General features: G+C 37.1%; 1 protein-coding gene across 5 annotated transcripts in view; it reads right to left on the bottom strand.

The window, feature by feature from the left end:
* LOC134338343 (probable E3 ubiquitin-protein ligase HECTD4) overlaps positions 1-16,125 on the bottom strand; it is a 291,135-nt gene that overhangs the window by 214,313 nt on the left and 60,697 nt on the right. For all 5 annotated transcript variants that reach the window (XM_063034109.1, XM_063034111.1, XM_063034113.1 and 2 more), the window contains exons 5-6: positions 14,345-14,453; positions 2,138-2,276 (exon numbers count right to left, since the gene is read on the bottom strand). In XM_063034109.1, the coding sequence (XP_062890179.1) occupies positions 2,138-2,276; positions 14,345-14,453 (248 nt within the window). The remainder of the gene's footprint in view (positions 1-2,137; positions 2,277-14,344; positions 14,454-16,125) is intronic.

Below are 16,125 nucleotides of genomic sequence, written 5' to 3'. Positions count from 1 at the left end.
CACATGCCTTTTATTTCAAATCTCATTCTATCTCTAACTTCCTCAGGTAGCCATAACTAAATGCCTTTCTTCCCTAGCTTTAATGACTAATTAAATGCCTGTTTAATTGTCTTCCACTGATAAGCTACATTTTTCTTTGATTTCCCAGTCCACTTCAGCAAATTCATACCTCCATTTATGCCACCAGTTTCACACCCAAGTTACACATTCTCAAACTGAAACCAAATTTCTAATGTGCTGTGATCATTAACCAATTCTCATTATACAATACCAAAACTCCTCTAACTCCTCAACATATCCCTTTTGGAAATGATCTGCTATATAGTATCAACACATTGCCCAATTGATATGATGATTGGCTACCTAGAATTACTGCTGGATCTGTCTTAGAAGCTCCCATTACATCTTGATTTTTTTTTGCTTAAAACGGAGCTACAGCTGGGGGCCATTTACTACCCCCACAAGAGATTTCCTAACCTTGTCATTTCTTACCTCCACCCAAGCTGGCTCAATGCCTTCAGTTTCTGAGTAAACATTCCTCGTCACTACAGTGATTTTATTCTCTAATCAGACCACCTCCTTCTACTTTCTGCTTATCCTTCTAAACTGTCAAATATTGCTGAATATTTCTAGACTTCACAGTGAAAAAACTTGAGCAGATACATTCTTTTTTTTTAAATCACCATCTCATCAAACCCATTTATTTCTATTTTTGTTGTCAACTTATCCCTACCTCATTTGAGTTATCCTATTATTTCAAAGACTGGCATTTTCTTAATTTGTTCTCTTCCACTTGACCAAAATAAACTGCTTTGAAGTAATAAGAATATTCTACTGCAATAAGGAAGCTCTTTAATACTAGGCAACAAGCACAAAATTAGAAGCAACAAATCACAAATTCACAGACTTCAAGCAAATGCACTGTTTTGCATTTTAAAAAGATCCCCTTTCTAGAGGATAATTGGCACATGCAACAGATTTTCAAAGAATGTCTCTGATTCAGGCTCACTTGTGATTTATTCAGAGAAATTAGATTAATAGCTACTGAAGGAAAATTTGAAAGCTGCAAGGAGATGGAAGCACCACTTATTTTTTCAGGTATAGAAGAAATCCTTGAATTCAGAATAATTAATGTGTGAGAAAAAGTGATAATCCTGCATTGATTTTGAATGAAGTATCTAAAAGACATTATGTTGCAAACATTTTTTTCTATTCAATAGTCAAGGCAACAACAGATAATACTTAGTAAGTTTGAGTTAATACCTGGAGTTCCTTTTCAAAAACAAATTCACATCTAAATTATCCATTTTCCCTTGTCAATGGCAAATCATTTACAAATTGGAAAGTAGCATAACCATTTAAACAACTTTCAGATATAAAAATTAATCAAATTTACCAAGTAAATCATTTCCCTTTGTAGTAACTACCTACTTATACCACTCAAACCAGCTCATATAAATTATTATTTTTTGATATTTCTGAGATGTGGTGGGCATTGGTTAGGCAATATATACTGATCTTTCCTAGTTGTCCTCAGAATAAAAAAAAATTGACTATTAAACCAACATTGGACAGTTTAAATAATATTTTCTTCAATGCTGAAGTATACAAAATAAAAATGGAACTGAGCATGTCAATTCAAAAGCCATATTTTCTAACTCTCCTATGATATTACAAAGCTGCATGATATATATATAGTTAATTAACTTTGTATTTGTATGCCAAATAAGTTTTTTAAAAAAGGTGGTAGTACATGTTCAAAATCCGGCTCAAGGTTCAAAAGTTAAAACCCTTTTATTCCAATACATGACTACCATTAACACACCAGTTTATTAATGGAATAGGATGGATTATTCGCCACGAAAAAGACTAATTCCTGCTGTGCAATGTTCACCAAATCAAGCTGTAACAAATAGTTTCACAATTATTTTACAACAAAAGTAAAATCAGTTCAACTCGACATAATTTCCTAAAATGCAGCTTTAATATTTGCTTAAACAAAAATTCAGTCGATAACTAAATCTGTTTCAGTAATGCTGTATTAGCAAGATCAAAACAAATTAACCCTGAAAATTCATCAAATGCAACAGCGTTAATAACATACAACACAAAATGTTTATAGAGGACATGTTGTTACCTGCAGGGTGTACTGATTGATAACTTGAAAGATGTAATGAGGTTTGCTGTCAAAGGAGGCAGGCCGGTGAAGGAGAATCGTACTGCCAAAGGCAATCCAGCCAGCCTCAAGTTCATCATTGCGACAATAGACAAAACCGCTGGGGAGAAAAGAAAGCATCCTGAATAGAAATGTGACTGGCAAAATTCTGTCAAGATAATAAAACATTTTTTCAACATTATTCTTAACCAAGACTAATTAACTCTACTCAGATAACACCAAAGGAATTTTTGAACCTCAAGTGCATTTCAAAGTTCAAAGCAAACTTATTATCGAAGTACATATAAATTACCATATACAACCGTGAAATTCATTTTCTTGCATGCGTACTCAATAAATAAAATAACCATAACAGAATCAATGAAAGACCGCACCAACAGGGTGGACAACCAGTGTGCAAAAGACAAGCTGAAAATACAAAAAGAAAAAGATAAATAAATAAGCAATAAATAATGAGAACATGAGATGAAGAGTCCTTGAAAGCGAGTCCATAGGTTGTGGGAACAGTTCAGTGATGGGGCGAGTGTAGTTGAGTGACATTATCCCCTTTGGTTCAGGAGCCTGATAGTTGAGGGGGAATAACTCCTCCTGAACCTGGTGGCATGAGTCCTGAGGCTCCTGAACCTTCTTCCTGAAGGCAGCAGCAAGAACAAAGCATGACCTGGGTGCTGGGGGTCCCTGATGATGGATGCTGCTCTCCTATGACAATGGTCCATGTAGATGTGTTTACTGGTGGGGAGGGTTTTTCCCGTGATGAACTGGGCCATATCCACTACCTTTCATACGATTTTCTGTTCAATGGTATTGGTGTTTCCATACCAGGCTGTAATGCAGCCAGTCAATATATTCTCCATCACACATCTATAGAAGTTAGTCAAAGTTATTGATGTCATGCCAATCTTTGTAAGCTCTTAAGTAGAGGTACTGTCGTGCTTTTTCCATAATTGCACTTACTTTCTGGACCCAGGACAGGTCCTCTGAAATTATAACACTGAGGAATTTAAAGTTGCTGACCCCTCCACCTCTGATCCCCAGATGAGGACTGGCTCATGGATCTCCGGTTTCCTCCTCCTGAAATCAATAATCAGTTCCTTAGTCTTAGTGACATTCAGTAAAAAGTTGTTGTTGTAGCACCATTCAGCCAGTTTTTCAACCTCCCTCTTATATGATGATTCATCATCACTTTTCATTCAGCCTATGACAGTGCTGTCGTCAGCAAACTTGAATATAGCATTGGAGCTATGCTTGGCCACACAGTGTAAACTGAGTAGAGCAGGGGGTTAAGTACACAGCCTGTGGTGCACCTGTGCTGATGGAGATTATGGAGGAGATGTTGTCGTCAATCTGAACCGACTAGGGTCTGCAAGTGAGGGAATCGAGAATCTAATTCCACAAGGAGGTATTGAGGTTGAGGTATTGAGGCCAAGGTCTTGAAGCTTATTGATTACTTTCAAGGGGATGATTGTATTGCTGAGTTGCCGTCGATAAAAAGCATCCATCTTTAATGTCCAGACGTTTCAAGGACGAGTGAAGAGTCAATGGCATCTGCTGTGGACCTGTTGTGCCAGCAGGCAAATTGGACTGGATGCAAGTCACTTCTCAACAGGAGATGGAATGTTTCATCACCAACTTCTGAAAACACTTCATCACTATCGATGCAAGTGCAACCGGTCATTGAGACAGGTTACCATGCTCTTCTTAGGCACCAGTATAACTGAAGCCTGCTTACAGCAAGTGCATACCTCAGACTGCCAAGGCAAGATCTCAGTGAACACTCCAGCCAGTTGATCAGCACAGGTCTTTGGTACTTGGCTAGGTTACCCATCTGGGCCAGATGGTTTCCATGGGTTTACCCTCCTGAAGGATGCTCTCACATCAGCCTCAGAGATCATCGGGGCTGTGAAAGTTTGTGAAGGTTCCTCTATGTTTTGACAGTCAAAGTGAGCATGGAATGTATTGAACTCATCTGGAAGTGAAGCCCCGTAGTCATCTATGTCAACTGATTTCACTTTCTATGAGGTTTGTAAGATACAATGCAGTTGAGGCCAGGAAAACACATCACTATTATTTAGTCCTCAACAGAAGTAGAATGTTACAACCAATTTTGCTCAAAACACAATATGAAGGTCCTTGAAAAAGAGCAAAGAATTATCAGGATGTTTCCAGAGATATTAAAAATTGACCAGTACATTATAAAATAGGTTTCAACTCTTACTTTGGATTGGCACAGGCAGGTTTAATATTCAATATTTTACTTTTAAAACGACAGCACAAAATGTTACTTCAAATGTAAAAAGACAACATATAGTGACTATTTATCATTTTGGTATTTTATTTGGATAAAAAGCAAGAATATAAACTTCTAAATCTAGAGCACAGACGTATATTAAAATAACAAATGTACATTAGAAAAGGAGAACTACACACAGAGTTACCACGAAGGTACAAAATGCAGATTTGAAGAAGCTGTTATTGGAAAGAGCAATTCAGATACTGTATTGAGTTACAAAAATTACACCCACTTCTGAAATCAATGGCTTAAACTGCAGTACATAACTTTAATTTATCTTATGTTTAAATAGACTTCTTTTTATATTATTTACCCTGACAATGCACAAGATCTTAAGGTTAAAATATAGACACTAAATTTAAGGACAGCCAATATGATTATATTTTCTGATTATTTAATCTGATGATTTGATTTAAATAAGCATGTTAAAGTGTGTTAATTCAAATGGACATTGAACCCATGAATACTACCTCACTACTTTTTATTTCTATTTTTGCACCTATTTAACTTAACTAATATACATTTCCTGTAATTCACAATTTTTTCTATTATGCATTGTACTGCTGCCGCAGACAACAAATTCCATGACATATGCTAATAATATTAAACACAAAATAATAACATATGCTAATAATATTGATCTTTAATGGGTGAAAGTGTGCAAGCCCACCACAGCATGAGTACTTGAGAATGCAGAAGCCCATTCGTTCCCCACCACGCTCCCCCCACCCCCCCAACCCCGGCCAAGCTCATTCTAACACTGAAGTTGAATACACCTGATGAAATTTGGTTCTATATACCTGGCTTTCTTCCATAATATGAAATTCTTGAAATAAGTGAATTTCAGTTTTGCAACTTTCAATTGATATAGTTTCAGCTTTTTTTTTGGGAAGATGTAAACGGAGGGAAACAACTGTGAACCAGAGAGAGGATCTCCAGATTTCCACTCTGTATCATTACCTTTGAGCATTCTAGTTCTTACTCTATTCTCAACTCTTACACCAGTGTACCCATGTCTATCGTTGCTAATCTTTCATTTTCAAGGGACTACAGTTTTCTTATTTGAACCCATTTAGCCCTAGTATTATCCTTGTTAGTGGTGTGATGTCCCTCTTACATATAAAATGTCCTTCCAGAGCTGTTCTATGCAGAATTATATCTATTTACAGACGAGTACAGCCAACAGAAACTTAGGCATAACATTAAGGGAGGGAATGATTAAGGTCCACCTTAAATTATTTACTGACACAGTGGAGCATCATTCACAAATGGCATGGAAGGTCAAAATCTAGCCTTTGCACACTATTTTTAAATAGGGCATATAGTATAGTTCATTTTAACATCCTTAAACTAAGTTTCTAAAAAGGGTATCTCAAGCCAGGACAATGATTCACTGGATTAAGCAACTTTTTAAACAGGGACTTCGACTTGAAGCACATCCTCCACAGTGATCTATCCCTTCTATTTAGAGCAACACCAGCAGCAGTCGAACGCAGGTAGCTAATCTCAGTGTGTTTATATATATATAAACTCTCCATGACAGGAGCTGAGGCACCCTGGAATGTAAATGTCCTCTATGAGGAACACAAGAAGGTCCAATTATTTTCCTTAATTTAATCTAAGACTTCAAGCTCCTTTCCCAGGAGATTAAGTTTCTATGAAGCAGGGAAGACATGGTGATTGTGAACAGAAGCTGCAACATGGCAACACATTGGATTACTGGACCAAATAATCTTTTTATTTTAGGCTTTGCATGATATTGAGCTCAAAGAGAACAAGATCATAAATCATACGGCACTTTACTGTGACTCTGCATATGCAAACTTTATGAAATAAAAACTGAAATGCGTCTTTTCATCAGAACTCAGTTTCACCTCAAATATTAGTTTTAAACTTGTGGGGGGTGGGGAGGTTAAAAAAATAAGTCCATGCTGGGAGGAAAGATGATAACCAAAGGGATATAGAAATGATATTGCAAAGTGTGAATGCGAAAAGCAGCAATTTTATCCAAAATGTCAATTCTAATACTGGCATGTGCAGCTGTTACTGAATTTTCATTTTGTGCTCTCTGATTTAAAAAAAAATCTCAACTTGAAACTTTATTCTCCACTAATGTTGTCTGATCTGGTGGCGCCAGAATCAATTTTTATTTAAAACTTTCAGTATTGGTAACAATATTTTGCATTAAAACTAAACACACTGTCTTAAGATTATATATACAAAGTAGCTTCCAACTTCAAAAGCTTCTGGATGAAGTATAGTTCATATACAAGAGAACGAAGCCACATGAAGGTCTTTCAACAGTACATTCTATCTTGAGTGACTATGACAATTAGCAGAGTCATGTGCATTTTGGAGTTAAGAGTTCAAAGATGCAAAGTAACATATTTGAAACTTTTTGGTTGTTTGAGTACAGTGACCAAGTTTATCAATTGTTCCATTTGTCTTGGCGTTATCAAGAATGCGGCTAATCTATTCTGCAACTCCCAACACATTATGTAGTGTAGCACAGAGAAACAATCAGCATTTACAGTACAATTTAGTGACAATGTGAATCATTTCAAAAAAATATTAGGGATAGTAATACTCAAATCCCATAAATGAAACAAGCCACAGAAATGGAGCAATTTTAGTGCACTATTCTTTTGCCATGTGAGAGAAGCTAAGAAATGAGTAGTGCTAACGTTCACAATTGCTGTTCCTTTTTATACCCTGTGGTGCATCGGATGGCATTTTTGCAGTTTTCATAGCATTTGACCTTTTTTTTAAATGAGGCCAAGTTCCCAGCTCGACAGTCAACCCAGCACAGATGGAAAGCGCAAGCAGACAGCCAGATTCAAACTCGGGACCATTAGTCTCAAAGTCTGGTGCTGATACCACTACACTACCGGCTGGCTGAATGTTCCCAATACTTTAGTCTAAAGCCTGCAATGATTGAGCAAATGGACAAAAGGCATAGCCCTCAGTTTAAGATATGGCATAAGGGTACAATCTGATCTATTAACATTCTGCATCAAGAAATAATATTACACCTTTGTATTGTGCTTCATATTTCATCTCCAGACTAGGGAAATGCAAAAGATGCTCATTTATCTCATACTCCTCCTAAGGAAGTGCAATGGTGCAGTAAGAGCTCAGTGATGCTGCTCAGTCAACAATTCATCACAACTAAAGGGAAATAATTTTCTCTAAGCCTAGCACAGATTAAACTGGTAAAGCAAAGGGAATAAACATGAAAGGAAAATCAAATATGAAAGAAAAAAATAATTTGTCCCAGACCAAATTCAAAACATAAGCTCTCATACGTAACCACATTTCAAATAAAATATTTCATCATTATTATGTAGTTTACCAAACTTCATCATTATGATGCAGACTACAAAATGACACATGAAAGATAGCCAAATAGTATTATGCTTAGAATTTGTTTAGTCATACATAGTTATCCAAGATCAAAAGATTTCTGAAAAGTAGGATCTGGTGATGTGGGGAACAACCAGGAAAATAGTGCAGAAATAATCACCCATAAATGGCAGAGCAGGGCCGGAATGGCTTACTCTCGTTCTTTTTTATTCCACTTGTTGACTGAAGAACTAACAGGTCAGAAAGATACAAAGTTTAATAATCAGTGATGATTTGAAACCTGGAATTACATGCTGACTTTGGTTCTTTGCGGAAATGGGACCCGCTCTGGAGGCCTCCCGACTGGCCACTTTTCGATACGCCAAGGATGTGGCCTGGAAGACTAGCGTGCCTTCAAGGTGCCGGATTTTCGTGGTTCTGGAGGCGGGTGGATTCGAGGCCAGCACCACCACCACCAGCTGATACGTCGTGGGAGGTGTAAGATTGTAAGCAGCAAGCTGACTGCTGGCTCTGTGCTCAGAGACCCGAGTTCCTTGGGTACAGATCTCAGAAGAAGCGACGCACAGAATTTAAACACCATAAGTCAGCGAGTTGCTTTGTTATGTCTCCCCTCTCGCTGTGAAACATCTCTTTTTCTCTTATTAGGGAGGGAGAGGGAGAGAGCCTGTGGTATGTTGAATACTGGGTGAACCAGTCGTACTGCAAGTCTATGTCTTTATTGATGCTTTGCTGCATCCTTCAGTGCTCGGTGGGGGTGGTGCCAATGCTTTTTGCTGGTGGGGGAGGGAAGTCATTGCTTTGCTGGTGCTTATGCATGGGAGGGGGGAGCTGGGGGGTTGCTTTGGGGTTCTAATATTTAACTGTCATTCATTCTTTGGGGCACTCCTCTGTTTTCATGGATGTTTACAAAGGAGGATAATTTCAGGATGTATATTGTATACATTTTTCTGACTTTAAATAGACTTATTGTATTTTATGATCGTTTGGTTAAAGCACTACAACAGAATACAATCGCATAATAGTCAATTTGTTGGACTAGTAAACAACGCCCTAACTACTGATCTGGAATCAAAAATTGAAATCCCATGGTATCTAGGGATATTAAATTCAAGCAATTAAATCAGTCTAGTATCAGTCATTGTGAACATGAAACAATTGCACTGTTGTGAAAGCCCTTTTGGTTCAAGTAATATCTCAAAGTTTCAAAGGTACATTTAATGTCAGAGAAATGTATACAATATACATCCTGAAATGCTTTTCCTTCACAACCATCCACGAAAACAGTGGAGTGCCTCAAAGATTAAATAGAGTTAAATGTTAGAACCCCAAAGTTCCCCTCCTGCTCCCCCACCCATGCACAAACAGCAGCAAGACAACAATCCCCCTTTCCTACCAGCAGAAAAAGCATCAGCACCCACCACCAAGCATGTAAGCGAACAGCAAAGCAACAGCAAAGACACAGACTTGCAGCACCCCAAAGACTACTTGTCCACCAGGTATTTGACATACCTAATAAGGGAGAAAGAGGCATCTCTGTTTCACAGTGACAGGGGAGACATAGCAACCAGCTCGCTGATTTACAATGTTAAAAGTCCGTTGTGTCACTTTTTCCGAGCTCTCTGCCCAAAGATCTCGGGTCTTTGGGCACACAGCCAGAGATCTTCCGACTTCCACGACACACCAATCTCCTGCCGGGGCACTAACTTTCTATCCGCCTGTCTCCAGAGCCTCGAGAGCTTGGATCTCTGAAGGCAACGAAGTTCTTAGGTGCATCCTTGGCATGTCGAATAACAGCCAGTCATGAAATCCTGACAGCGGGTCCCATTCCCGCAACGAACCAAAGTCAGGGTGCAACTCTAGGTCAGGGTCTTCAAAAGAACCCTGAAGAGGACAAATAGAGATATTGAAGATGGAAATAGAGCTGTTTCCAAAGATGCAAGCAAAGGAGTTGCCGTTTAGCACCATCTTAGCTGAGCTCCGCCCTCTATTTTAACAGAAACCTGACATTCTGACTTGATTTGACATGTATGTGACTCTGAACTCACAAATATCTCGCAAATGTTCTCCAAAAGTCTACCAAGCTACTTAGTCAGAAACAAATCTGAATGGACAACAAACATCGATACTTTGAGGGCACCCCTTTCTACTGAATACACAGAATGAAAAACAGAATTGCTGGATTGTGGAGGATTTGCATCTGATGAAGATAAAATGGAGCTTTTAGGCAATGCTTGTCAACATCCCTCTTCAACTTTTACCTTAGTGCAAAGTGCTGCACTGCTATCATAAAGCAAGAACAGTCAAGGAGGGGATAATTAGAAAGAAACACTAATTGTCAAACTGCATATTAAAACAGCAGACAGAATAGAAACGTTACTGTAGTTCTTCCACATCCTTTCTAGTCCTACTAACTTACTACTTCAACTAAATAAACCCAGATTTCCCACAAATTGAAATGTCTACCTTTATTCACTACCGTATTTGCAAGGATATAACTCATTATAAAAATTAACCTTAACCACAGTAATACTTATTGGAGAATATGTAACATCTCCTTCGTGTCACCAATTCAGGGTAGGGCAAACATACCTTTATGATAAAAAGTAGCTGGGTAAAGTTTAACCAAAATACTGTGCATTTTAAAAAAAGGAAATTTCAGTTTTGGTAAATTACTACAGCACTTGTCAACGGTGCACACTGCATAATGTGTGCGCCTCTTTGTTTCTGAATATTTAAATTGGTGAATTGGGTGTGGATCAAGTAGGTTGCTTTGGCATAAATTGTGCCAGATTTCCACCATGCTGCCGAAGTAACACATGTACAAACAAACAGAGAATGTTCTTCTATACTCTTAGTTTGTACTTTGTGGTCTAATCACTTGCTTAGCTCTTGTGGTCTCTTTAGTCAAATGCTCATGATATTTATATTGATAAATATCAAAGTCAAAGCAGAATGTCAAAGCACTAAGTGCCAAATTAGAATGATCTGAATCACTTTTGTTGATTTCTGTTTAAGGTTTGTAGCAAATAGTCAACATTGCAGGCTGAGATCCTTCTTTAGGACTCATCTTACAAATTTGTAAGAATCTTTCTGCAATCCAGATGCAAAATGCTTCATTATAAGGGGTCATAAATGGAAATTAACACTGTGTAATAATTAGCAAACAGCCATTTCCAAAGCCTCGGGAGAAGCAGCTATAGCAATGTTGCCAGGTTGGGATGACCACCACAAACTAAAACTGTTTTCCTCTCCAACAATTGTTCCTTAAATTCTCAAATGACAGAGGAATCACTCATGTTTCCTCTCTGGAATTTAGTTCATCTTTGCTGCTCTCTGGTGCAGTTTAGACCATGGATGTAATATACATGCACTTATCAGATGAGGTCAAGTTGAAATTTAGGATGCCCCATCTTTGCCAGGTTAAATGGCATGCTGGTATGTGGACAGATAATTAAGTGATTCAGTATTTGTGGAATCTTACCATGCACTGTGAACAAGTGGAGAAATCAATCCAAAACTGATCTGCAGCTTTTGTTACTCTTACCAATTCAAAAGATAACTGCCAAGCTCCCTCATGCATTTTTGCAATAGTGTTATTAGTCGTTCTACATTCCCTACCTACATCATTACATTTAGCTTCATCCTTGGAGTAAAGACAAAAAACTTTATTTCATTATTCTGTATTAAGTTGATGTATCACTTTAATTAGTAGCAACAATCTAAAACAGGAAGTTCAAACTTTGTTCTCACATTCCTGAATAGTTCAGGTGCCAGTTAGTATTATTTGAGCAATCAGGGCTTATATTGTTATAACGATGACTATTTTCAACACTCCTGCCATTTTTCTCTTGCTGATGAGTTTCCTTGCGTAATAAAATCTCTTGTATCAGTGATCTGAAACAATGAACTGCTTAAGGCTTTATTTGGTCACTTCAAATCAAAGGCTTGATCACTGTCATTATCTTTTCTTCTTTTGCATCTTATCACAAATGGAAAAGTATATGGAGAACATGAATTCTTATGGAATATTATAAATTCTCCTGATGTACCATTTTATATGCCCTGAGCAATATTAGCTAATAAGCTGCAAACAATGACCCTAGTTACTTTTTGTCAGCTACACTGAGTTGATCAGAGTACCCAAACAGATGCACTACTTCAAGTATATCATAGAAAGACATGAGTGTACAGATTAAAGGATGCATTTAAGTTTTGTTAAGTACCGCATCCTCACTGACTCCTGGGAATCCCTTGCCCATGATCATCATGGTTAAGAACCTCAAGACCATACATCTTGAGGCAGAAAAATACAGGCAATACTAAAAAATTATGGCAGCAACATATTATTTTGAGTATTAGAATGTCACATGGAATGGTATGGTTAGTTATTCTGCAGAACTACATTTTTAGTCATTGTTCAGGAGAATGTGGCTTTAAGAAACCTAACATGCAGATGATACTTGGCCACAGGATGGTGCATGGCCCAGTAGTCATGGGTGGGGAAAAGAAATCAAATCAAATGAAAAGGCAGACCAATGCTTCAGTTACCAAATATGACGATGACGACGTAGACTCAGGCCTGAGAGGCCAGCGTCGGGCATTTTCATGCCTTACAAGGTGCGGATCGGAAGGCTGTGTGGGGTGCCACTCCTATCACAGACTAAATATGATATTCCATTAACCACCACCCTTTTCTTTTGATTTTTCACATTTTTTTAAATAAGTTGTGACCAAAGCATAGTTCAAGAGTGAGGCATTATAGTTGATTGACTATCGCATTTATCTCAAAATTATTCATTTGAAACAATCATCCCAGGAATTACTAATTTTGCATTACTGAAGTTCCCAGACTTAACAGATGAGAAACAGAAAAGCAGGAAACATTGTGACCATTCATAAATCAATATACAGTATATATTACATGGAGTATAACACAAACTAAAGTCCAAGCCTGTATTTATGCTCCACTCAAGCCTCTTCCAATCCCTTGTGCAAATATCAGCATAATGCTCTATTTTCTTCTCCTTCTTATTCTTTCCCAGCTTTTTTCTAATGCATCTGTATTAATCACCTTAACTAATCCTCATGACAAATTCTACATATCCTCACCATTCTCTAGGTCAGGTATTCCCAACCTGGGATCCACAGCACAAGAAAGGTTGGGAACCCCTGCTCTGGATAAAGTTCTGAATTCCACATAACACTGATGGTCTCTGCATTACCGCAAATAGAAACATTTCTCCCTTTAAAACTAGTCATTATTTCTTTTAAAATTTTGCTTTATGATACTCTTCAACTTTCTCTTTTCATCAAAAGAGACCAAGTTGTTTTTTTTTCTTCCTCAACTTCTTGCATGGCTACAACTTTATAGTTCAATGTTACCTTGGTAAATTTCCATTACCCCTCTCTAGTTTATCTGTATTATTTTCCCAGCTAAACAACTTCAACTGCACAATTCACTTCATTGTTGTACAAGGTTCACAACATCCCTATTTCTCAATTTAATTCCTCCAGACAAACTGGAATCCTTGATTAGCTTTCACATAGCATTGTAATTTATATATTTAAACATCTGAAGTCTTTTGGTCTTTCATATTTTGATTCTCTGTTTCTCTGTAAAACATGATTTTTTTTCCCCTTTATTTCTCCTACTTTATCCAGATCAAAGGACTAACTATGGAAAATCACACAGGCCAAAGGAAAGACTACCTTTTCGTAGGATGCATAGAACAGTCTTTGTTTCAATCCTTTCTGGGACCCTGACCTCAGTTCTTTTTCAGCTAGAGTGAAGCCTGTTTTTGTCAGTTTTGACCTTCAAACCCTCCTCCACTTTCTCTACAACATCAAACTGAGTCTATCTCTTTCTCAGTTCTAATAAAAGGACACTGACTTGAAATATTAACAATTTCCTTTCCACAGCTGCTACTTGACCTGCTGAGTGTTTTCAACGTTTTGTTTTTTTTATTATTTCAGACATAGAGCAAATGCAGGTTATGATCTGCATATCATTTTACTTATTTTATAAAATGTTTCATTACATTTGTAAATTAAGCTCATTTATTGTTTGTTACACTTGTTTAAACATCTTGCAACTTGTTAAACACAGTACTAAACACTGACCACCCCTCCCAATCTGGTGTCATTTTTGCATTCAGAAATACTGATTCTGATTTTTAAATACGAATTGTTCATACAAGTTGTGATTAAACAATGGCTCCAATATCCACCCTCATGGACACTTCCACTTTTTCTTTAGGTCACTGTCAGGCAGCCATCTGTTCTTCAACTTTATAGTAAACGATATGCGTGGCAAATGAAACAGTTATGAGATGAACTCTTAAGAGTAACAGACTTGCAAAACAGACAGAAGAAATGTGATTGCTTTAATAGGTGGATGTTCATCAAATAGAACTTTGCCGTAGCTTTTGATTTCATACAAATACGACACATTTTCCACTAGTTCCACTACAAAACATTGCCATGTTTAACCACTCTGGTTATTTGCAGACAATTACCGTAGTGTCCCATGGAGCCCTGAACCCAGCTTGCTGATCCCTTTGCCAACGGAGTTAGTTGTGTACAGGTACATTCCATCAGTTGCAAGACAGCGACCCAAATCTGCATCTGAAATACACAAAGTCAACCATAAATCAATAGATTAGTACAATATAGGTCTACAATAGAATAAAGGCACTTTTATACTTCCGAATACACTAGAAGATTCAATTTTAAAGGAAATTTGGCATTTATTTCCATTTTTCAGGAAGGAGTGATACTGTTGTTTTTGTACAATTTTACTGTTTTTATTACTCACCAGCCATCATGGAATTTCTCCTACCAAATTTATACCAGGCAAGGTATAAATTGCCATGGCTAAATTCCACCTATTTCTACTCAAGATTAATTTCCACCTGCACTCAATTTTTTCAGCTCCCAAATTACACCAATGCTGAGCTGCAAGTATACTGTCTGAATATACTCAGACCAGTATGCCCTGCAGTCTTTAAATCACAGGAAAAAAAATTATTGTACAGTTGCACAGATGACAGAAACCCATATTCAATACTTCTTCAGGTGTTAGTTAAGAGGTCAAAGCAGCAAAGGATTAAGAGGCTTTGCTGCTCTCGGCAAGAGCAAATCAGAAGCAGACCCAGACTTAAGCATCAATCAAAAAAAAGCAATTCGTACGTAGCTCCATACTCAATCATAAAAGAACAAAGATGTTTCCCAAATATAATGAAAATCAATACCTAGTATTACAAATTGGATTTGAGTTCATTTGATTAAATATGCCAGCAAATGAATTACGTAAACCCCTTCATAATCTATATTTTTTGAAAGAAGGCCATTTACACCCGATTACTAAAAGATCTGCTTTCAAAGAATCCATTATTTTGTTAACCGTTACAATTATTGATAATTTCATTACCGATCAAGATAGGATTATTCATTTTTTTAACTGAAAAAAATTCAAGCAACAGTATGATAAATTACATATTGCTACACAGAATATGCACTGTAGAAACAGATCAGTCACCCCACCTTGTCTATTCGGGTGTTTATGCTGCATTAATGTGCAACCTCCAATTAATTACATTTGTAAAACCAACCTCCCATTCTTTGATTTATCTTGCTTCCCCACAAGTGCATCCATACCATTCTCCATAACCAGACAGATGTGGAATCCCACACAACAGTACATCTATTGTAACAAACCCATTCATAACAATGAAACATCTATTAAGTCATCTACAGTATTTCCCAGCGAAAAGAGTCCAAAGTAGTACATGATGCTGAAATGTATCCTAGGATGTCTCACTTTGGGAGTCTTTTCACTAGGAATTACCGTAGATGACTTACTATATGTTTCATTGTCACTAAAAAAGAAAAATTACTGTAAGTAACACAAACTAACAATCATTAATCCTGAAGTTCTATTATCCGATGATCAATTTCATTGAAATGAAGAAGAGCAGTTGTATAATGTGCTTTGAAACTAATTACAAAATAACAGATGATTGGGAGCAGTTATAGATAAACGGGAATTTAAAAAATAGATAACATTCTACCTTTTTACTGGACCTTTAACATAGAACCAAACACCCAATTTTTGGCTAGCATAGTCAAACAGTAAAAGTATACAAGCCAAATGTGGTACTAGTAATCTAAAACACATTTAGTTTCTGTCATAATTCAAAAAGCATTAACCAAATGCACTGATACATTGTCCATTTCAGCTTTCTAATCAGTATTTTCATGGCTTCATTTTATGCCCAAATTAATTTGAAAAATCTCA

Source organism: Mobula hypostoma, chromosome 27, assembly GCF_963921235.1.
Source record: "Mobula hypostoma chromosome 27, sMobHyp1.1, whole genome shotgun sequence".
NCBI lineage: Eukaryota > Metazoa > Chordata > Chondrichthyes > Myliobatiformes > Myliobatidae > Mobula > Mobula hypostoma.
This window is presented reverse-complemented; position numbering and strand designations above follow the sequence as displayed.